The following is a 22601-nucleotide window of genomic DNA, read 5'->3' as shown; positions in this document are numbered from 1 at the left end:
TGCCACTTGGCAGTACCACCTCAGTACCATAGACCAGAAAGAAAGGCATGTATCCAGTGGACCTGTTCGAAATAGTATTAATACTCCAGAGTACCGAGGGGAGTTCTCTGATAGACTGGCTTATTAGGGATGATAGACTACTCATATCAATAAGGAATTCCTTCTTTTTCGGGAGCCCATTTGAACAGAACTCCCAGGTTAAGCATGCTTGTCTTGGAGTAGTTCTAGGATGGGTGACCGACCGGGAAGTTGATCCCGGGTGCGCATGAGTGAGGACAAAGTGCGCAAAAAAGGTTGGTACTGATATGTGGGGCCAGTCTAGATCCCGCCAGGAGTAACGACCACCGGCGGGTGTGTCCGGGGCGTTACAAGTTTGGTAGTATTGATATGTGGGGCCAGTCTAGATCTCGCCAGGAGTAACGGCCGCCGGCGGGTGTGTCCGGGCTGTTACAAATTCCTCAACCCAACAACCCGGGGTATGCTTTAACGGGACCATGAGCCAGGGTTTGACCCCTCTCAAAGTCTCCTGATTTTCCCTTTCAGCTTGCTCGTTGGATTGCGTATGCACTACTACCGCCAAGTCAATCCGGATGTGCTCTTTCTGACAGAATTGCTCCATAGATCCTTTGGATAAGTTGGTACCATTGTCCGTCATAATGCTATGAGGATAGCCAAAACGATAGATTAACTTCTTCAAGAATTTTACCCTTGTTTCCGCATCACAGTTGCTGACAGGTTCTGCCTCAACCCATTTGGTGAACTTATCAACTTCTACCAGTAGGTGGGTCTTTTTATCCCGAGACATTTTGAATGGACCAACCATATCAAGCCCCCAGACTATAAACGGCCATGTGATTGGAATCGTGCGCAACTCTTGAGCCGAAACATGGGCCTGTCGGGCAAACTTTTGACATCCATCGCACTTGCGTATGAGGTCTTATGCATCAGCATGAGCCGTTAGCCAATAAAACCCATGATGAAAGGCCTTTGCCACCAAAGATCTTGAGACGACGCGATGCCCACAGTCACCTGCGGGGATTTCATTGAGAATTTCTTGCCCTTCCTCGGGAGAGTACACAACATTAAAACGCTAGTGCTCCTCCGCCGATGTAACTCGCCCTTGATAATGGTCATCGATTTAGATCAACGAACTATCTGGCAGGCCTTGACTTCCTTAGCTGGGAGTTCTCCTCGAGTGAATACGCTATATATGGTACCGTCCAATCTGGGGTAGCTCGAAGAGCCGCCAGTAGCTATGATTCCGGATCTGGAATAGCTATATCATCTTTAGACGGTAATTTCACTGAGGGGTTGTGAAGGACATCCAAAAAGACATTGGGAGGGACCGACTTTCGTTGAGAACCGAGTCGTGATAAAGCATCCGCCGCCTCATTGATCCGGCGATCTATGTGATCTACTTGATAGCCATGAAAGTAACCCGCCACCTTAGTAACTCTTGTCGATAAGCCACCATCAAACTTGTTGCACCACTAAATCTGAGTCGCCCAAACACCTGACTCAGCTAAGATTCATTCCTTGGCCATCCTTATCCCGTGCAACAGGGCCTCATACTCAGCTGCATGGTTAGTAAAGTGAAACACGAGTCGTAAAACATAGTAGAACTTGTCACATCATGGAGAAGTTAACATGACTCCAGCCCTAAATCCTTTTAATTGTGTGGACCAATCAAAGTGCAAGGTCCTGTGCGTGTTATCTGGCCTGTCTACTGGAATTTTTAGCTCTATCCAGTCATTGATGAAATCCACCAGCACTTGGGATTTAATGGCCATTCGGGGCGTGTACTTCACCTGATGTGGGACGAGCTCGATTGCCCACTTGGCGATTCGTCCAGCGGCCTCGCAATTTTGTATGATATTGCCAAGGGGTGTTGAACAAACCATGGTGATTGGATGCTCCTGAAAGTAATGTTTTAACTTATGGCTTTCCATAAAGACCCCAAAGACTAGTTTCTGCCAATGTGGATATCGTTGCTTGGATAGGGTCAAGACTTCACTAACGAAATTAATTAGCCATTGAACTGGATATTCCTTTCCTTCCTCCTTTCATTCGACAACTCCAACACTTATCGCCTTTGAATTGGCAGTGATGTACACGAGCATAGGCTCTTTGTCAATCGGGGCAGCTAAAACTGGGGACTCAACCAACTGCTTCTTGAGGGCTTCAAAGGCTCCATCGTTTGCGTCAGTCCAAATAAAATTGTTCATATTTTTCAGCAGTTGATAGAGAGGGATTGCCTTTTCCCCTAGGCGGCTTATAAACCTGCTCGATGTTACGATACGACCAGCCAGGCGTTGGACCTAGTTTATATTAGCCGTCTCACCTAGTGAGATGACCACCTTGATGTTTTCGGGATTGGCTTCAATACCTCGTTCAGAGATCATGAAGCCCAACAGCTTACCCGTAGGGACCCTAAAGACACACTTCGTCGGGTTAAGATTCATCTAGTATACTCGAAGGTTATCAAACGTTTCCTTGAGATCGTCCAATAGTGTCTCCTTCCAAGATTTCACCATGATGTCATCAACATAAGAATGAGCATTGCGTCCGGTCTGTGAGTGAAGGTAATTCTGCACACATCGTGTTGGAATTATGCCCTAGAGGCAATAATAAATATAGTTATTATTATAATTCCTGTATCAAGATAATAGTTTATTATCCATGCTATAATTGTATTGAATGAAGACTCATTTACATGTGTGGATACATAGACAAAACACCATCCCTAGCATGCCTCTAGTTGGCTAGCCAGTTGATCGATGGTAGTCAGTGTCTTCTGATTATGAACAAGGTGTTGTTGCTTGATAACTGGATCACGTCATTGGAAGAATCACGTGATGGACTAGACCCAAACTAATAGATGTAGCATGTTGATCGTGTCATTTTGTTGCTACTGTTTTCTGCGTGTCAAGTATTTATTCCTATGACCATGAGATCATATAACTCACTGACACCGGAGGAATGCTTTATGTGTATCAAACGTCGCAACGTAACTGGGTGACTATAAAGATGCTCTACAGGTATCTCCGAAGGTGTTAGTTGAGTTAGTATGGATCAAGACTGGGATTTGTCACTCCGTGTGACGGAGAGGTATCTCGGGGCCCACTCGGTAATACAACATCACACACAAGCCTTGCAAGCAATGTAACTTAGTGTAAGTTGCGGGAACTTGTATTACGGAACGAGTAAAGAGACTTGCCGGTAAACGAGATTGAAATAGGTATGCGGATACTGACGATCGAATCTCGGGCAAGTAACATACCGAAGGACAAAGGGAATGACATACGGGATTATACGAATCCTTGGCACTGAGGTTCAAACGATAAGATCTTCGTAGAATATGTAGGACCAATATGGGCATCCAGGTCCCGCTATTGGATATTGACCGAGGAGTCTCTCGGGTCATGTCTACATAGTTCTCGAACCCGCAGGGTCTGCACACTTAAGGTTCGACGTTGTTTTATGCGTATTTGAGTAATATGGTTGGTTACCGAATGTTGTTCGGAGTCCCGGATGAGATCACGGACGTCACGAGGGTTTCCGGAATGGTCCGGAAACGAAGATTGATATATAGGATGACCTCATTTGATTACCGGAAGGTTTTCAGAGTTACCGGGAATGTACCGGGAATGACGAATGGGTTCCGGGAGTTCACCGGGGGGGGCAACCCACCTCGGGGAAGCCCATAGGCCTTGGGGGAGACACACCAGCCCTTAGTGGGCTGGTGGGACAGCCCACAAGTGCCCTATGCGCAGTCCAACTCGGTTTGGGGGGGAGAGTCCTCCCCCTTGGACTCGGCCGACCCCCTTGGGGCTCCTTGAGCCCCAATGCAAGGCCCCCTCCCTCCCACCTATATATACGGAGGTTTTAGGGCTGATTTGAGACGACTTTTCCACGGCAGCCCGACCACATACCTCCATGTTTTTTCCTCTAGATCGCGTTTCTGCGGAGCTCGGGCGGAGCCCTGCTGAGACAAGGTCATCACCAACCTCCGGAGCGCCGTCACGCTGCCGGAGAACTCTTCTACCTCTCCGTCTCTCTTGCTGGATCAAGAAGGCCGAGATCATCGTCGAGCTGTACGTGTGCTGAACGCGGAGGTGCCGTCCGTTCGGTACTAGATCGTGGGACTGATCGCGGGATTGTTCGCGGGGCGGATCGAGGGACGTGAGGACGTTTCACTACATCAACCGCGTTCTCTAACGCTTCTGCTGTACGGTCTACAAGGGTACGTAGATCACTCATCCCCTCTCGTAGATGGACATCACCATGATAGGTCTTCGTGCACGTAGGAAAAATTTTGTTTCCCATGCGACGTTCCCCAACAGTGGTATCAGAGCTAGGTTCATGCGTAGATGTCTTCTCGAGTAGAACACAAAAGTTTTTGTGGGCGGTGATGTGCGTTTTGCTGCCCTCCTTAGTCTTTTGTTGATTCCGCGGTATTGTTGGATTGAAGCGGCTTGGACCGACATTACTCGTACGCTTACGAGAGACTGGTTTCATCGTTACGAGTAACCCCCGTTGCTCAAAGATGACTGGCAAGTGACGGTTTCTCCAACTTTAGTTGAATCGGATTTGACCGAGGAGGTCCTTGGATGAGGTTAAATAGCAACTCATATATCTCCGTTGTGGTGTTTGCGTAAGTAAGATGCGATCCTACTAGATGCCCTTGGTCACCACGTAAAACATGCAACAACAAAATTAGAGAACGTCTAATTTGTTTTTGCAGGGTATGCTTGTGATGTGATATGGCCAACGATGTGATGTGATATATTGGATGTATGAGATGATCATGTTGTAATAGAAATATCGACTTGCACGTCGATGGTACGGCAACCGGCAGGAGCCATAGGGTTGTCTTTATACTAACGTTTGTGCTTGCAGATGCGTTTACTATTTTGCTAGGATGTAGCTTTGGTAGTAATAGCATGAGTAGCACGACAACCCCGATGGCAACACGTTGATGGATGATCATGGTATGGCGCCGGTGACAAGAAGATCGTGCCGGTGCTTTGGTGATGGAGATCAAGAAGCACGTGATGATGGCCATATCATGTCACTTATGAATTGCATGTGATGTTAATCCTTTTATGCACCTTATTTTGCTTAGAACGACGGTAGCATTATGAGGTGATCTCTCACTAAAATTTCAAGACGTTGTGTTCTCCCCGACTGTGCACCGTTGCTACAGTTCGTCGTTTCGAGACACCACGTGATGATCGGGTGTGATAGACTCAACGTTCACATACAACGGGTGCAAAACAGTTGCGCACGCGGAACACTCGGGTTAAGCTTGACGAGCCTAGCATGTGCAGACATGGCCTCGGAACACATGAGACCGAAAGGTCGATCATGAATCATATAGTTGATATGATTAGCATAGGGATGCTTACCACTGAAACTATACTCAACTCACGTGATGATCGGACTTGGGATAGTGTAAGTGGATCATGAACCACTCAAATGACCAGAGAGATGTACTTTTTGAGTGGTAGTTTAGCATATAATTTGATTAAGTTGAACTCTAATTATCTTGGACATAGTCTAAGTCCACTTTGAATATATTTGTGTTGTAGATCATGGCTGACGCGACAGTCATCCTGAATTTTAATACGTTCCTAGAGAAAGCTAAGTTGAAAGATGATGGAAGCAACTTTGTAGACTGGGCTCGTAATCTTAAGCTAATCTTACAAGCTGGGAAGAAGGATTATGTCCTTAATGTTGCGCTAGGAGATGAACCACCCGCTACGGCTGATCAGGATGTTAAGAACGTTTGGTTAGCACGTAAGGAGGACTACTCAATAGTTCAATGTGCAGTCTTGTATGGCTTAGAACCGGGACTTCAACGTCGCTTTGAGCGTCATGGAGCATTTGAGATGTTCCAGGAGTTGGAGTTTATCTTTCAGAAGAACGCCCGGGTCGAGAGGTATGAGACCTCCGATAAATTCTATGCTTGCAAGATGGAGGAAAACTCGTCTGTCAGTGAACATGTGCTCAAAATGTCTGGGTACTCAAACCGTCTAGCTGAGCTGGGGATTGAACTCCCGCAAGAAGCTATCACTGACAGAATCCTTCAATCACTGCCGCCAAGCTACAAAGGCTTTGTGTTGAACTACAACATGCAAGGGATGAACAAGTCTCCCGGCGAGTTGTTTGCGATGTTGAAAGTCGCAGAGTCTGAACTCCGTAAAGAGCATCAAGTGTTGATGGTGAATAAGACCACTAGTTTCAAGAGAAACGGCAAAGGCAAGAAGGGCAATTCGAAGAAGAGCGGCAAGCCTGTTGCCAATCCGCCGAAGAAACCCAAGGCTGGACCTAAGCCTGAAACGGAGTGCTACTATTGCAAGGGTATGGGTCACTGGAAGCGCAATTGCCCCAAGTATCTGGCAGATAAGAAGGCGGGCAAAGAAAAATCAGGTATATTTGATATACATGTTATTGATGTGTACTTAACCGGCTCTCGTAGTAGTGCCTGGGTATTCGATACCGGTTCTGTTGCTCATATTTGCAACTCGAAACAGGAACTGCGAAATAGACGAAGGCTGGCGAAAGATGAAGTGACGATGCGCGTAGGAAATGGTTCCAAGGTTGATGCAATCGCCGACGGCACAGTGTCACTTCAGCTACCGTCGGGATTAGTGATGAACTTAAATCATTGTTATTTAGTGCCTGCGTTGAGCATGAACATTATATCTGGATCTTGTTTATTGCGAGACGGTTACTCTTTTAAGTCTGAGAATAATGGTTGTTCTATTTCTATGAGTAACATCTTTTATGGTCATGCACCGAATGTGAGAGGATTGTTCATATTGAATCTTGATAGCGATACGCATATACATAACATTGAGACCAAAAGAGTTAGAGTAAACAATGATAGCGCCATATTTTTGTGGCACTGCCGCTTGGGTCATATTGGTGTAAAGCGCATGAAGAAACTCCATGCTGATGGACTTTTGGAGTCACTTGACTTTGATTCACTTGACACGTGTGAACCATGCCTCATGGGCAAGATGACTAAGACTCCGTTCTCCGGAACAATGGAGCGTGCAAGTAACTTATTGGAAATCATACATACCGATGTGTGTGGTCCAATGAGCGTGGAGGCACGCGGCGGATATCGTTATTTTCTCACCTTCACTGACGATTTGAGTAGGTATGGTTATGTCTACTTGATGAAGCACAAGTCTGAAACATTTGAAAAGTTCAAGCAATTTCAGAGTGAAGTGGAAAATCATCGTAACAAGAAGATCAAGTTCCTACGGTCTGATCGTGGGGGTGAATATCTGAGTTTCGAGTTTGGTGATCACTTAAGAAAATGTGGAATTGTTTCACAGTTGACACCGCCTGGAACACCACAGCGTAATGGTGTGTCCGAACGTCGTAATCGTACTTTGTTAGAGATGGTGCGATCTATGATGTCTCTTACTGATTTGCTGTTATCATTTTGGGGTTATGCATTAGAAACAGTTGCATTCACTTTAAATAGGGCACCATCAAAATCCGTTGAGACGACACCATACGAACTGTGGTATGGCAAAAGGCCAAAGTTGTCTTTTCTTAAAGTTTGGGGATGTGATGCTTATGTCAAAAAGCTTCAGCCTGAAAAGCTGGAACCCAAAGCGGAAAAGTGCGTCTTCATAGGTTACCCAAAAGAGACAGTTGGGTACACCTTCTATCTCAAATCCGAGGGCAAAGTGTTTGTTGCTAAAAACGGAGCTTTTCTCGAGAAGGAGTTTCTCTCGAGAGAATTGAGTGGGAGGAAGATAGAACTTGACGAGGTTGTCGAACCTCTCATCCCTCTGGATGGTGGCGCAGGGCAAGGGGAGACCTCTATCGTTGCGACGCCGGTTGAGGAGGAAGTTAATGATGATGATCATGAAACTCCAGTTCAAGTTTCTGTTGAACCACGCAGGTCGACGAGATCACGCGCTGCTCCAGAGTGGTACGGTAATCCCGTCTTATCAATCATGTTGTTAGACAACAATGAACCTGCAAATTATGAAGAAGCAATGGTGGGCCCAGATTCCAACAAATGGCTAGAAGCCATGAAGTCCGAGATAGGATCCATGTATGAGAACAAAGTGTGGACTTTGGAGATACTACCTGAGGGCCGCAAGGCTATTCAGAACAAATGGATCTTTAAGAAGAAGACGGACGCTGACGATAATGTGACCGTTTATAAAGCTCGACTTGTGGCAAAGGGTTTTTCACAAGTTCCATGAGTTGACTACGATGAGACTTTCTCACCCGTAGCGATGCTTTAGTCCGTCAGAATCATGTTAGCAATAGCTGCATTTTTCGATTATGAAATCTGGCAGATGGATGTCAAAACGGCGTTCCTTAACGGTTTCCTTAAGGAAGAGTTGTATATGATGCAACCCGAAGGTTTTGTCGATCCTAAGAATGCTAACAAGGTGTGCAAGCTCCAACGATCCATTTATGGACTGGTGCAAGCATCTTGGAGTTGGAACAAACGCTTTGATGAGGTGATCAAAGCATTTGGGTTTATACAAGTGGTTGGAGAATCTTGTATTTACAAGAAAGTGAGTGGGAGCTCTGTGGCGTTTCTAATATTATATGTGGATGACATATTACTGATTGGAAACAACGTAGAGCTTTTGGAGAGCATAAAAGGTTACTTGAATAAAAGTTTCTCTATGAAGGACCTAGGAGAAGCTGCTTACATTCTAGGCATTAAGATCTATAGGGATAGATCAAAACGCCTGATAGGACTTTCACAAAGCACATACCTTGATAAAGTTTTGAAAAGGTTCAAAATGGAACAGTCCAAGAAAGGGTTCTTGCCAGTTTTACAAGGTACAAGATTGAGTAAGACTCAGTGCCCAGCAACTGATGAAGATAGAGAGCATATGCGCTCCGTCCCCTATGCCTCAGCCATAGGTTCTATCATGTATGCGATGTTGTGCACTAGACCGGATGTTAGCCTGGCCATAAGTATGGCAGGTAGGTTCCAGAGTAATCCAGGAGTGGATCACTGGACAGCGGTCAAGAATATCCTGAAGTACCTGAAAAGGACTAAGGAGATGTTTCTCGTGTATGGAGGTGACGAAGAGCTCGCCGTAAAAGGGTACGTCGATGCAAGCTTTGACATAGATCCGGACGACTCTAAGTCGCAAACCGGATACGTATTTATTCTTAATGGGGGTGCAGTAAGCTGGTGCAGTTCCAAGCAAAGCGTCGTAGCAGATTCTACATGTGAAGCAGAGTACATGGCTGCCTCAGAGGCGGCTAAGGAGGGTGTCTGGATGAAGCAGTTCATGACGGATCTTGGAGTGGTGCCAAGCGCACTGAATCCAATAATCTTGTTCTGTGACAACACTGGTGCCATTGCCTTAGCAAAGGAACCACGGTTTCACAAGAAGACCAGACACATCAAACGACGCTTCAACCTCATCCGCGACTACGTCGAGGAAGAGGACGTAAATATATGCAAAGTGCACACGGATCTGAATGTAGCATACCTGCTGACTAAACCTCTTCCACGGCCAAAACATGATCGACACTAGAACTGTATGGGTGTTAGATTTATTACAATGTAATTCACATGATGATGTGAGGGCTAGATTATTGACTCTAGTGCAAGTGGGAGACTGTTGGAATTATGCCCTAGAGGCAATAATAAATATAGTTATTATTATAATTCCTGTATCAAGATAATAGTTTATTATCCATGCTATAATTGTATTGAATGAAGACTCATTTACATGTGTGGATACATAGACAAAACACCGTCCCTAGCATGCCTCTAGTTGGCTAGCCAGTTGATCGATGATAGTCAGTGTCTTCTGATTATGAACAAGGTGTTGTTGCTTGATAACCGGATCACGTCATTGGGAGAATCACGTGATGGACTAGACCCAAACTAATAGACGTAGCATGTTGATCGTGTCATTTTGTTGCTACTGTTTTCTGCGTTTCAAGTATTTATTCCTATGACCATGAGATCATATAACTCACTGACACCGGAGGAATGCTTTGTGTGTATCAAACGTCGCAACGTAACTGGATGACTATAAAGATGCTCTACAGGTATCTCCGAAGGTGTTAGTTGAGTTAGTATGGATCAAGACTGGGATTTGTCACTCCGTGTGACGGAGAGGTATCTCGGGGCCCACTCGGTAATACAACATCACACACAAGCCTTGCAAGCAATGTAACTTAGTGTAAGTTGCGGGATCTTGTATTACGGAACGAGTAAAGAGACTTGCCGGTAAACGAGATTGAAATAGGTATGCGGATACTGACGATCGAATCTCGGGCAAGTAACATACCGAAGGACAAAGGGAATGACATACGGGATTATACGAATCCTTGGCACTGAGGTTCAAACGATAAGATCTTCGTAGAATATGTAGGATCCAATATGGGCATCCAGGTCCCGCTATTGGATATTGACCGAGGAGTCTCTCGGGTCATGTCTACATAGTTCTCGAACCCGCAGGGTGTGCACACTTAAGGTTCGACGTTGTTTTATGCGTATTTGAGTTATATGGTTGGTTACCGAATGTTGTTCGGAGTCCCGGATGAGATCACGGACGTCACGAGGGTTTCCGGAATGGTCCGAAAACGAAGATTGATATATAGGATGACCTCATTTGATTACCGGAAGGTTTTCGGAGTTACCGGGAATGTACCGGGAATGACGAATGGGTTCCGGGAGTTCACCGGGGGGGGGGGGCAACCCACCCCGGGGAAGCCCATAGGCTTTGGGGAGACACACCAGCCCTTAGTGGGCTGGTGGGACAGCCCCAAGTGGGCCTATGCGCCAAGAAAAAGAAATCAAAGGAAAAGAAAAAAAAAGAGGGAGGAAGTGGGAAGGGAGGGGGACTCCTCCCACCAAACCAAGTCCAACTCGGTTTGGGGGGGGGGAGTCCTCCCCCCCTTGGCTCGGCCGACCCCTTGAGGGTCCCTTGGACCCCAAGGCAAGGCCCCCCTCCCTCCTCCTATATATATGGAGCTTTTAGGGCAGATTTGAGACGACTTTCTCACGGCTGCCCGACCACATACCTCCATAGTTTTTCCTCTAGATCGTGTTTCTGCGGAGCTCGGGCGGAGCCCTGCTGAGACAAGATCATCACCAACCTCCGGAGCGTCGTCACGCTGCCGGAGAACTCTTCTACCTCTCCGTCTCTCTTGCTGGATCAAGAAGGCCGAGATCATCGTCGAGTTGTACGTGTGCTGAACGCGGAGGTGCCGTCCGTTCGGTACTAGATCGTGGGACTGATCGCGGGATTGTTCGCGGGGCGGATCGAGGGACGTGAGGACGTTCCACTACATCAACCGCGTTCTCTAACGCTTCTGCTGTACGATCTACAAGGGTACGTAGATCACTCATCCCCTCTCGTAGATGGACATCACCATGATAGGTCTTCGTGCGCGTAGGAAAATTTTTGTTTCCCATGCGACGTTCCCCACACCACCTCCTCCCTTCCTCTAGCAGTTCCTGATCATTAATGATAACATCTTGCAGGTCCTCCTCTGTTAGTCCAAGCCTTGCCATCATCGCCTCTAGCTCGGTCGGCACTGACCCCGAACCAGAAGCATTCCCGTGCATGAGATCTCTTGCCCAATAAAAGGATTCCGCGGGGGATGGTTCTCGAGTCAACTCCTCGACCCCCGGGCGAAATCCCGGGGCCTCGCCGTTTACGGACGGAAAATATTGCAGGGTAGTGATTCTCTACGGTTGAGGCGATCACCGTCGCCGCCCGAGAGGAAAAGAAACCCTAACATGAGAGGGGAGTAGTCCTTTTTTTTTTTGCGTAGGCTTTTCTTTGTAAGCGTAGGATTTGGTCTAGCCCTGTGGGCTTCCGGCGACAGGGATTGTGCCTTGGGCGACACCTGGGCCGATTTTGCACGGCCTGCCTGGCAGACCACGCGGATCCAGCCCATCCTCCAGTCCCGCGCCAATCCGGCCTCGTCACGTCCCAAAACAAAAACGCGACCACCCCCCGGACCCGACGAGAGACCAGGACAAACACCCGTCCGTCCAGCCCCCCCTTCCTCTCCGCCCCGCCTCCATGGACGCGTACCACCACCAGCAGCGCCGCTTCGACGGCTCCGGCGACGCGCCGCCGCCGCAGCCCCCTCCCCCCTCCCACTGGTACCCTAGCCCCGCGCCGCCGTACCATCCGCCCCACCCCAACCACCCGTACCCTCCCCAGCACCACCAGTGGGGCCATCCGCCCCCCGACCTCCAGCACCAGCACCGCCCCCCGCCGCCGCAGTACGCGTACCAGGCCCCTCCCCCGCCGATGCAGCAGCAGATGCAGCCGCCGCCCCCCGCGCCAGGGAACCCCTGGCCTCCCCACCACGCCGCAGCCCAGCCCCCGCCGCAGAGCTACCCGCCTCCGCCTCCGGGACAGGTATGTCCGCGTCACCTGGTTTCCGTCTCTGTGACAGAAGATTGGTGATCGGTAAACCATCAGGAAGGAGATCTGTAGCTGATTTTTTGTTAGGATTCGGAGCGTAGGCCCGTTGTTGGTCCTAGGGTTTAGGGGAAGCATGTTAGTATAAACTTATATTAGCTCTGTGATTCCACTCGATTTATCGAGGCTTGTGCTTGGTGTAGTCGGATATTGGTATCATGTCGGAATGAGGGTGAGTTATATAAGGGGGTGGTTTTGTGACATTGTGCAATCTGTAGCTTAGTTGATGTCTTGCTGATAGGCGATTGGCGAGGAATTGTTTTGGCAAATTTTGTTACCATCGATGTAACTTGTGGGCTTCATTCTATAAATTTTCTCCGGAAATCGCTCATGGCTTCACGAAATAGCTAAACACTATCTCCTCCGCTCTGTACAACTCGTCTCTCACAGCAATCTTATGATTTAGTTATCCTGGTTTCGAGTGAGGTTTCTTCACTGGCATCAAATGTTGTGCCAAATGGTGTCATGTTTTGTTTGCTTCAAGTTTTAAGCCATAATATGGATGCAATACTACCCTTGGCTTATTGTTTCAGTTGCTTATTTGTTATGTTCTTCCGTTGGACATGATGTTTTGTGACTTGACAATTCGACATTTCTTGTTTTGTAGGCATGGCCGAATCATTCTTGGGCCCAAAACCATGGATACCCAGGTTTGTCAATATCATCCAAGCCTATGTTATTATGTATAATTTTACAGGCAAAGAATATGGTGAAGTAATCCAAACTAGACTTCCATAGCTTGTGTTGATACTGATGTGGAGCATCATTATGATATGTGGGTATTGTAATGCAATATTTGTATAAAAAAAATCTTACCCTGTGAATACGGATGTTTGTCAAATAACTATGAACTGTGCATGCAAATGCAACTCAAGTTTCAAATTACGTTTATTCAATTATTTATCCTGTGCGTCACTGTTATTTGGGTTGGTTGATTGGTTGGTTACACTGTTTTTCTTTTGCCTGTTACTATTAATGCATGTGCCTTCGTACGTAGCCCTTGCTTCTGATCTTTGACTCAATACTTCTGTAAACAACCAGTCCTTCTCAAGTTGTGCCGTGATTCTTGTTTTGTGATGTAACAAATGCATTGCCTAGTTACCTTGTTAGTTAAACGACTTATAATGAAATTTTAGTTCGACATCCAACTTTAAAAAGGCTCATTGGAGCAGAAAAATCACTTATAATAATAAATGGCTAGTTTGTTGTGACGATTGAATTTCTAAAAAATAAATAAACTCGAAGGGCTTGCCAATGAGGACGATTGGGCCACAAAGGCAAAGGAATGGGCTTCTGCTAAATCTGTTACAGAGAACCACCAGATTCAGCAGCATGCCATTCCAAGTAGAACAGAAGTTCACCATTATGGCCACAATGATCAGTATCAGCAACCAGCTGGTCTGCCGACAGAACCTTTACACCCACCAATTCCACAATCAAGTAGCGACCAGTTGATGTTTCAAATGTCAGGTCAACAAAGGGAAACAAACTATTTGCAAGGTAACATGTCTTGTTACTCTTGCTCATTATATGTTACAGATGGATATGTAAGTTTCAGAACAGATCTGAAGATGATATTGCAGATAGAGGTCCAATGGCGCCACCACCGAAGAATTTTGGTCCATTTCCATCCACCTATGAGCAGGAGGTACCTTATAATTATTCTTCTGCTCAAGGTATGCCTTGCTTGGCAATTTAATTTGCTTGTGTGGCCTGAGTCAGAATTAGGTGCATCCTGCTGGATATGTATTCAGTTCAATTGCAGAAAGACTGAAAAGTCTAAAGCATCACTTATTTTAGAACAGAGGGGGTATATCACTTCATCTATCTTCTGATAGTGTAGCTACCTTAGCTGTTTATACATCATTTCTGTTATATTTTGAGGCAATCATTGGATGTCACAATTGCGTTGGCCTCAAGTGGAGCAGAAAAAGGCAGTTGCCGATCCAAATTATTAGTTGCATGCAGCCATGCACTATGATGCTTGTGATTTTCTTTACCAATGACTTGGATTACATCACGTTTTTGGTGTTACCGAAATTACAACACAAATGGTGTAACATATGTAGCTTTTCTAGCTTGTTCTTAATTCCTGTGACATGTAGTTTATCCATTGTACTTTTCACTTTGAAGAGGTGGAATTTTTGTGTCTCTTGCAAACACTCATGTTTTTCACCCTTAATTACTAGGCGGGTCACTGTATATAACTATATATATGGTTGATGCTGATACGTATTCTGCTCAGGGTATCATATTGGTAGATTCTGACTATGCCATGTAATAACAGGTAATGGGAATGCTATGCTTCAATATCCAAGCCCACGAGCTCAGCCATCTCTGAGTGCCTCATCAGTTCAAGATGGATTTCCTCGCGGGCCTCCTGGTGTGCCTGGGCATGGTGTACCGTCTTATAGGATTATGGCTGATCCCAGTGACCAACCCTTGGAGTTCAATGACAGAAAAGCTCCTGACATGGCAGTACATGAGACAATAAATATCAGATCTACTGCTCCAACAGCAGTGTCTGAACATGGCACAGTTCCAACATCAACTCAATCATGGGGTCCATCTGCTACAGTTGGATATTTTCATCCAGCCCCAGTACCACCACAAGCATCACAGGTTTAGTACTCTGTTATAATTTCTTGCGTCATTGATACAGTGGTACTTATTTTTATTCTGTTACACAGATGGATCCTTCTTTGCATGGTGGACCACTCTTTGGAGCACTCTCTGGTTCGAACTATGTTCCACCTGCAGCATTTGGTGTTGGTAGTGTAACTGAAGCATTCCCTACAGATGCAAACACTCTTTTCAATGTTGCAGAACGGTCAAAGAAAGTAGGTTTTGTGGTTCCATTCATTTCACTTGCTTATCATCATAGCCGTTTAATGTTAACTGATTCTTGTGCTCGATTATGTACCAGCCTCCAGTACCTAACTGGCTTCGAGAAGAGCTTCTAAAGAAAAAGTCCACCCCAGTGAGTGCTTCAGTGCAGCGTTCGACAAATTATGATTCCATGGAATCTGAAGATGCTGCAGAACCACCAAAAAGAGCTGACCAAAATGATAGTAGAAGCATTGGTTCAGCAAAATCAATCGTAGCTGATGAAGCTGATGAGGTGCTCTTCTTTATTTTTAATCTGTAGTGCAATATATATTATGCTATTAATCTGCCCTAATGTGATTCACTTGCATGCAAAAATCTGCCCCTAATGATTTATTTCAGTGCGAGTAGTAGTGTAGTACCATGTCCAAGTTAACGGGTTTAAAGCTAATTAGTATTGTGGAGGACTTTCAATGCATAATGAGTTTTGGACAACTTTTGTAAATCAAAGTGAACTAATTAAATCATGAATTCATGATGGAAAGGTTGGGACTGTTAGAGTGAGTGGAGGTTAGCGGCTTTGAAAAACTAAATAATTTACCTACTTTTGTATATACTCCCTCCGATCCAAATTAATTGTCGCAGCTTTAGTACAAAGTAATTTCTTAAGAACAGTGGTTTCATGATGATGAGAGAAATGGCACGGTATGTGTCAACTTTTTCCAGATTTGATTTGTCGGTGAAGCACTTGAGACTTAAGCTTGCTTGTGTTGAATCGAGGGGAGAGCCGTACCCAGTCCTGGCCGTGTGTGTGTCGCTCCTCTCTCATGTGTGTGTGGCGGCTTGGCGAATCGGGGTGGACTGGGTGCTCCTCTTCTAGATCAGCACCTCCACATGGGCTTGGGCCCTAAGAGACATATACAGATGGGCTTGGGCCCATACCGGTTCAACAGCTTATCATACTGTATTACTGTACTGACAAATCTCCTAGTTCATATAATCAGTTTTCCAGAGCATTGTCTTTTTTCATCTGTACACATGTTCGCTTCTTTTGGATCCGATGGAAACTTTGGATGCTAGTTACTGAAAAGTTAATTCTGTTTGTTCCTGTTGATATTCGACTTGGATATTAACATGACCCTCATTCAAATCGATGTACTGGACTTGAATCATTTGCAGGATGAAGTCGAAGCGGCACGGACGGCAGCTATCAACAAGGAAATTAAACGTGTGTTGACAGAAGTCCTTCTAAAGGTTTGTTTATTGCATTGGAGGTTATTTACTTATTTCATTTCCAGGTTTAGCAGAACATGTACTTCTGTTCTAAGAAATACAGCAAGATTGTCATTTCTTACTTTTGTACTGTTTTCGTTTCCAGGTTACTGATGATCTTTTTAATGAGATCGCAACCAAAGTTATGAATGAAGATAATTTATCAGCTGAACGTGAGTGAATTATACTAAAACTTAATGTAAATAGGTAACTTACGTTGCTGATTATCACCTCTCTGTTGCAGCAAATGAGACCACTGGTGTCTCTAGCTCAAAGGAGCTTGGTCTGGGAGAATCAAAAGTCAAGACCACAGCTAAAGTTGTAGTCCCTGCTAAGCCAAACAGTGTTAGCTCTACTGGTCGTTCTGATGGTATTGGGTTAAGTTCTCCTAAAGGTGCTCTTCTTGGTCTTGCTAGTTATGATTCAGATGACGAGGATGATGATGGTGACGGTGATGGTAAGGGTTTAATTTCAAATTTATCATCTGAAATTAAAGTTGGTGCAGCACTTCCTAAAGAAAGTAAGTTCATGAAAAACACAAAGAGGACTTGGTTTCCCAGAATTTATTTTCTAAATAAAGAAGAGCTTATTATTAACTTTGATTGATACATAATCACATTTAGGTGAGAAGAACATTGATGGCGCACTGCACAATAATAGTAACGGAAGTATTGCTTCACTCCAAAGTGTTTCATCAGGAGATGATCATAAATCCAGTGATGAAAGATCTCAGAGTAGGCCAACTGCAGAATCTGAACGAGAGCCAAGTATTCATGACACACAGAATGGAGAAGCCAAAACTTCTATTCAGCCAATTGGTGTGATTCATAAAACAAATGAGAAGGCACATGGTCATGCAGAGGTGGATTTCCAGAATGGGAAAACCTCTTCCGTCCATCATACTGAAAATAATAATAATAATGCGGAGAGCACTCACAGGCATTTTGAAAGGAAAAGTCACGAGAAAGATCTTAAAGAGCCGAAGGTTGTCAATGGAATAGACTCTGAGCCTTCTAGAACTGATAAGTTTAGAGATGGTGACAAGCATAGCATGCCTGAAAATACTGATAAAAAAGGTACCTACAAAGAGGAAAAGGGTTCTGACAGGTATGCAAAACATGGATTGGATAGATGGGATGATGCAAAAAGAGATCGAAAGGACCTTCCAAAGGATGCAAGTGAGAGAAAGAGGGATTCTGCTGATAGAAGAGACATAGCAAAAGATGGGAATGACGATAGATCAAGGCAAATTACCAAGAGCTCAGCTAGCCACAGCAGTAGAAGGTCACGGTCACCAAATGGGAGAAGCCGTACTAGAAATGAGAGTTCTTCACGTGTTCGAGGAAGTATTTCAAGCGACGAGCCTTCTGATAATGCAAAAAGGAGGTAGTGTGTCAGGCTAACATTATTCTTACATTTTGATGTTTAGCCTGTCTCAGTTTATGAGTTGCCCTTTCTCTTGTGTATTGATTAATCCATTACTCCAATTTATACTGCAGAAAGAGTCATTCTCGTAAAAACAGCATGTCTCCGTCACCTCCAAAATCTAGGAGCAGGTATATCAATATTCCTCCATTCTCTGTAATACATGTTAATAGTGGGAATTTTTTGCTAGGTAGCTCGAACATGTTCACATAACTATTGTAAGGTTGACATTGGTAGTTATGCTGATCATGAATGATCAGAATCATGCTATAGACACCAATTTCATTTCTCACCATGAAGGGGTAGGGCGTTTATGATAAGGTGGCTCTGAAACATCAGTGGGATTTTGATGTTATGTTTAGTATAGAACTGTGTTGCAGTACATCTCTTCATACAATGCTCTTTGTAAGCAAGTGCCTCAAAACTGAGTAGTGTAGGACCTGTTTACTTCTATTCTTTGTCAATTTGATATGAATAAGCACTGAGCAGGACTCCTCTGAGTGAAGAAACATCAGGTTCATATATTACTTATCCTTAAACTTACCCATTTAGTATTATGTTTCATCTCTAGACGAGTTTCGCGGTCTCCACCTAGCAAGCATTCTCACCGCAGGCATTCACCTTATTCATCTGCTGAAAGGTAAGCGCTTAATTGGTACTTTATTTGTCATTACATTGTTCCAGGTGATATTTTGGTGTGAATTTTCAGCAATTTATAGATTCAAGTTGTTATCTATTCAAACTTGCTGTAGTTGATTTCTGGGAAATGGATTAGTACAACAGGGCCAAAAAAGAGGACATATTAAGGATGTTCAGGATAAAAAGGGTGGTGTCATGAAAAATTGTGTTTTGGATTTTGTAAGATACCTCTGATTAAATCCTAAATTTGCGCAGTTTGCCATAGTGTCTTGTGTTGTGTCAACTTGAGAAATTTGAAAATAGTTTCACCTGGAACTTTGTTGAATTGTAACTTGAGAAATTAGAACAAGCATTAAGGCCTCCATGAGGTTATCAAGTCTAGAACTTTCTGAATTGTATTTTGTTGCGGAGTGCAATTGCAGGGTCGGCATTCCATCCATGCTTCATCCTAGACCTTTTCAGGAATGCGTACCCGTGTTATTGTGGAGCCCTGTGTGCGCTACAGCACCTGCACTGTAATCACACTCCATCTGTTAAACTATGTCTAATCATTGCAGGAAGAAGCGGTCGAGATCCAGAACTCCGGTCAAGAGGAGGTAGAAGAAACTAGCTGGTTTTGTTTGTTTCACCTAGGGGTGCTTGCCCTTTGTCCTTCCGATGAAGAAACAGCATTTGCACGCCCACGAAACAAGATGCTGGATCTAGCTTCCAACAAAGAAGACGACTCGACGGCTCACGTGATGGATGTTGTTTGAAGGATGATGCATGGTGCCCAGCGGAAGATATGTCCGGTTTGCCAATATTAGGATATGTAATGTCTTGTACAAGCAGCAGACTTCATAATTTGTAGCGCTAGCGTCCCTTTTAACTATTTTATTACTTGTATTTTCTCTTAAGGTCATGTATTATTAGTATGCAAGGAGACTGGTCGAGTTTCGTCGTGACATGCTGCGATGTAATTTTGTATGGTTATATGCACTAGCCTATCCCTGAATCATAATTAGGTCTGGAAAATGTGTTGCAGGCCTCCACATGTAATTTATCTTATCATATGGACATGCTGGAATTTATTCAGCATTCAGTTGCAGTAACTAAAGCATCCCATTATATTTTTTCTACCTTGGTTTACTGTTGACGAGTTAGAAAGCAGACTGTAAATCAGGGAAAATATATTTGAGGTGTTGTGCTGGACATGCACGTTGTCGTGGCTTCAAATGGATGAGGAAAAGGCAGATTGGTTGCACCATGATGTCGTGAATATTTCTATTGAATTATGTTTTGTCCTTAATTACTAGGCGGGTCAGTAGTTGGATGATACTGTAGATGAATGATGCTGATGTGCAAACCTGCTGAGGAATGCTACTTCAGTATCCGAGCACACACAAGGCCAGACATTTCCAACTGCCTCATCACTGATACCATCCATTCTTGTTCCGTTAGAGATGGACCATGTGTCTCAGCATGATGACAGTCACCTGTTTGTGCAGTCAATTTTTCCTACCACAGCAGGGTATATTGCCTGAGAAATCAGTACAGATGTGATATTTTCCTACATATACAGATAAAATGGACGCAACGCAGGGAGCATTCAATTCAGTAGCTTACAGTCCGCCGGACTCTCAGCCGGCGGACAAGCTCCCCGGAGTCGATCTCCCTGAGGCGCAGCAGCAGGTGCAGCACGACGCCGGCGATGAACCCCAGCGCGGCGCTGGAGCCGGTAAGCGACACCCCGGCGCACACGAGCATCACGAACGACTCCTCCTTGCTCCCCATGTCGCGCGACGCCATGGCCAGCTCCACGCCCGAGAAGAGCAGCATCACGCCCAGGATGCCGATGGGGAACTCCCCCAGGATCGTCACGAACGAGTTGCCGAACACCAGCCCCAGCACCAGCTTGCCCATGGCCAGGAACACCACGGACGCCCCGCTCCGGCCGCCGAACCGGTACTGCCCCGCCAGCCCGCCTGCGCCGTGGCAGCACGGCATGGCGCCGAACCAGCAGCCCACCAGGTTCATCAGCCCCACGCTGATGGACACCCGGGCCGGCGAGAGCTCGGCACGATCCGGGAACAGGTCCGACGACAGCTTGCACACGGCGATCACCGAGTTGAGCACCGACAGCGGGAGCTGCGGCACGGCCGCCTGCCAGAACCCGATCTTGAAGTCGTCCCATGTTATCCTCACCAGCCCCAGCGGCGCCGGCCCGAAGCGGAGGCCGCGGAAGATGGACGGGTCACGCGCGAAGCAGAGCACCAGCCCCACCGCGAACACGATCAGCGCCGCCGGGACGCGGCTGCAGGGGCGGCGCCGGGCCGCGTCTTCGTCGTCCCCGGCGCCGGTGGCGAGGAGGATGAAGAGCAGCGCGGCGAGCGCGAGCAGCAGCCCGTCGAGCCCCAGCAGGGGGCGCTCCACGGAGGTGGAGGCGGATGAGGAGCGGGAGAAGTCCTGGTCGTAGCGGATGTACTTGACGGCGGTGAAGGCGAAGGAGAGGCCCTGGGAGAGCTGCACGCCGCGGACGACGGGGAGCGGGAGCACGCGGTAGAGGCGGGTCATGAGCCCCGTGGCGCCGAGGAAGAGGAGGATGGCGGCGACGGCGATCCCCGCGCCCATGATCTGCGGGACGGTGAGGTGCGCCGAGGAGAGCGCGACGGCGGCGATGGACTTCATGGGCTGGACGGGCATGGGGATCCCGAAGAGCACGCCGCTGGCGAAGTTGTAGAGCGCGGTGAAGATGAGCGTGGTGCCGAGGTCGAGGTGGGAGGCCAGCGACAGCGCCAGCACGATGGGGATGTAGGTGCCCAGGTCCCCCACCGCGCCGCCCAGCTCCGACCAGACGGACGTCTTGAGCCGGATGGACGGCGGCAGGAAACTCCGCCGGTGCGGCTCGCCCGGGAGCAGCGGGTCGCCGGCGGAGGATGCCATGGCTGGCTGCACGACAGCAGAGTCCTATTGCTGTGGGTGGGAGCTGAACTGAGTATAGAAATGGGTAGGTGGCGTGCGAGATTTGCAGTGATTATAGATGGTGATGCCATCCGGATTCCGATTGTTGTTGAGCACGATGGCGACGTGCGTGGTGTACATATACCCAGTGAACCCTTCCTGTTTCTAAACGCAACTTTGTCAGATATTGGGAGGACACGTCGGGTTTGGAGGCATTGGATTTTTTTCGCATGAATGGATATTTTCTTTATCTAGATGAACTTTGTCAGGATCGAATTTGTCGATGACAGACAATAATTTTCATCACGTGTCCATAAGACTAGAGTTCTGAAGCCGCAATCATCATTGAATCCTTGAATATATCTGAATCAACAAACACATAATCTTGTCGTGTGTACACACGACAAGAAAGTCTAACCTCTGTGTCACAATGAGACGACATGAATCTACGTGAAAAATTCGTCGACTATATTCATATGGACGAACTTGAGAAGGATGAAAGCCTGAAAACAAACGAAACGAAACTATCCTTCTAAACGTCGCACCTGCGTGGACTAAAACTCTTAACCTAAATTACTAGCTGGAGGGAAGGCATCGAAATTCCCTTCCTGCCACCTGTTGTAGGAGTGACAGGGAGGGGAATCCATGGATGTACCAATAAATCCTTGGCTGCCGATGGGAAAGTTTTGTTTAATTTGAGTCCTAATCTAAGTCAAGGTTTTTAGCATGAATGGATTTTATCAAGGTGTTTCCACATGTTGGGTTTATTGATGTCTTCTATCTACACATACGACTTTTTGACCATAACAAGTTGGCTATGTTAAGATGAACTTCCAAAAGGGTCAACGAGCTTTGTTCACGGCCTCAGTCAGTGTAGAAGGTAGAAGACTTTGTTACTTTCAATAATTCATTATTTATTTATTTTTGTAAATGCATTTTTTTGCAAGGGTTTGTTAGCGGGCTCCATGTAGTCTGAAATTATTATTTCTTTAAAAATAAAATTTTAAAGTTTTAGAAAAATCTGAAAACATATACACA

General features: G+C 46.1%; 2 protein-coding genes across 4 annotated transcripts; one reads left to right on the top strand and one right to left on the bottom strand.

Annotated features, from left to right (window-relative positions):
• Positions 1-12038: 12038 nt before the first annotated feature.
• Positions 12039-19714, top strand: LOC123428037 (pollen-specific leucine-rich repeat extensin-like protein 2). Of its 3 annotated transcripts, none has more exons than XM_045112195.1 (14): positions 12039-12398; positions 13069-13111; positions 13707-13961; positions 14045-14137; positions 14749-15083; positions 15152-15301; positions 15388-15582; positions 16467-16541; positions 16666-16732; positions 16804-17016; positions 17183-17945; positions 18059-18115; positions 18556-18624; positions 19181-19714. In XM_045112195.1, the coding sequence occupies exons 1-14, from the start codon at positions 12054-12056 to the stop codon at positions 19221-19223; spliced, it is 2703 nt and encodes a 900-aa protein (XP_044968130.1). In that variant the 5' UTR covers positions 12039-12053; the 3' UTR covers positions 19224-19714. The 3 variants fall into 3 exon arrangements, with proteins under 3 accessions (XP_044968130.1, XP_044968129.1, XP_044968132.1); XM_045112194.1 differs by having other exon boundaries at positions 16804-17079; XM_045112197.1 differs by lacking the exons at positions 13707-13961; positions 14045-14137 and having other exon boundaries at positions 16804-17079.
• Positions 19715-20114: 400 nt separating this feature from the next.
• LOC123428038 (molybdate transporter 2) lies at positions 20115-21675 on the bottom strand. Its single transcript, XM_045112198.1, has one exon. The coding sequence runs from the start codon at positions 21543-21545 to the stop codon at positions 20217-20219; it is 1329 nt and encodes a 442-aa protein (XP_044968133.1). The 5' UTR covers positions 21546-21675; the 3' UTR covers positions 20115-20216.
• Between the last annotated feature and the right edge of the window lie 926 nt (positions 21676-22601).

Source organism: Hordeum vulgare, chromosome 2H, assembly GCF_904849725.1.
Source record: "Hordeum vulgare subsp. vulgare chromosome 2H, MorexV3_pseudomolecules_assembly, whole genome shotgun sequence".
NCBI classification, from domain to species: domain Eukaryota; kingdom Viridiplantae; phylum Streptophyta; class Magnoliopsida; order Poales; family Poaceae; genus Hordeum; species Hordeum vulgare.
The sequence above is the reverse complement of the archived record's forward strand: the minus strand, read 5'-3'. Positions and strand labels throughout refer to the sequence as shown.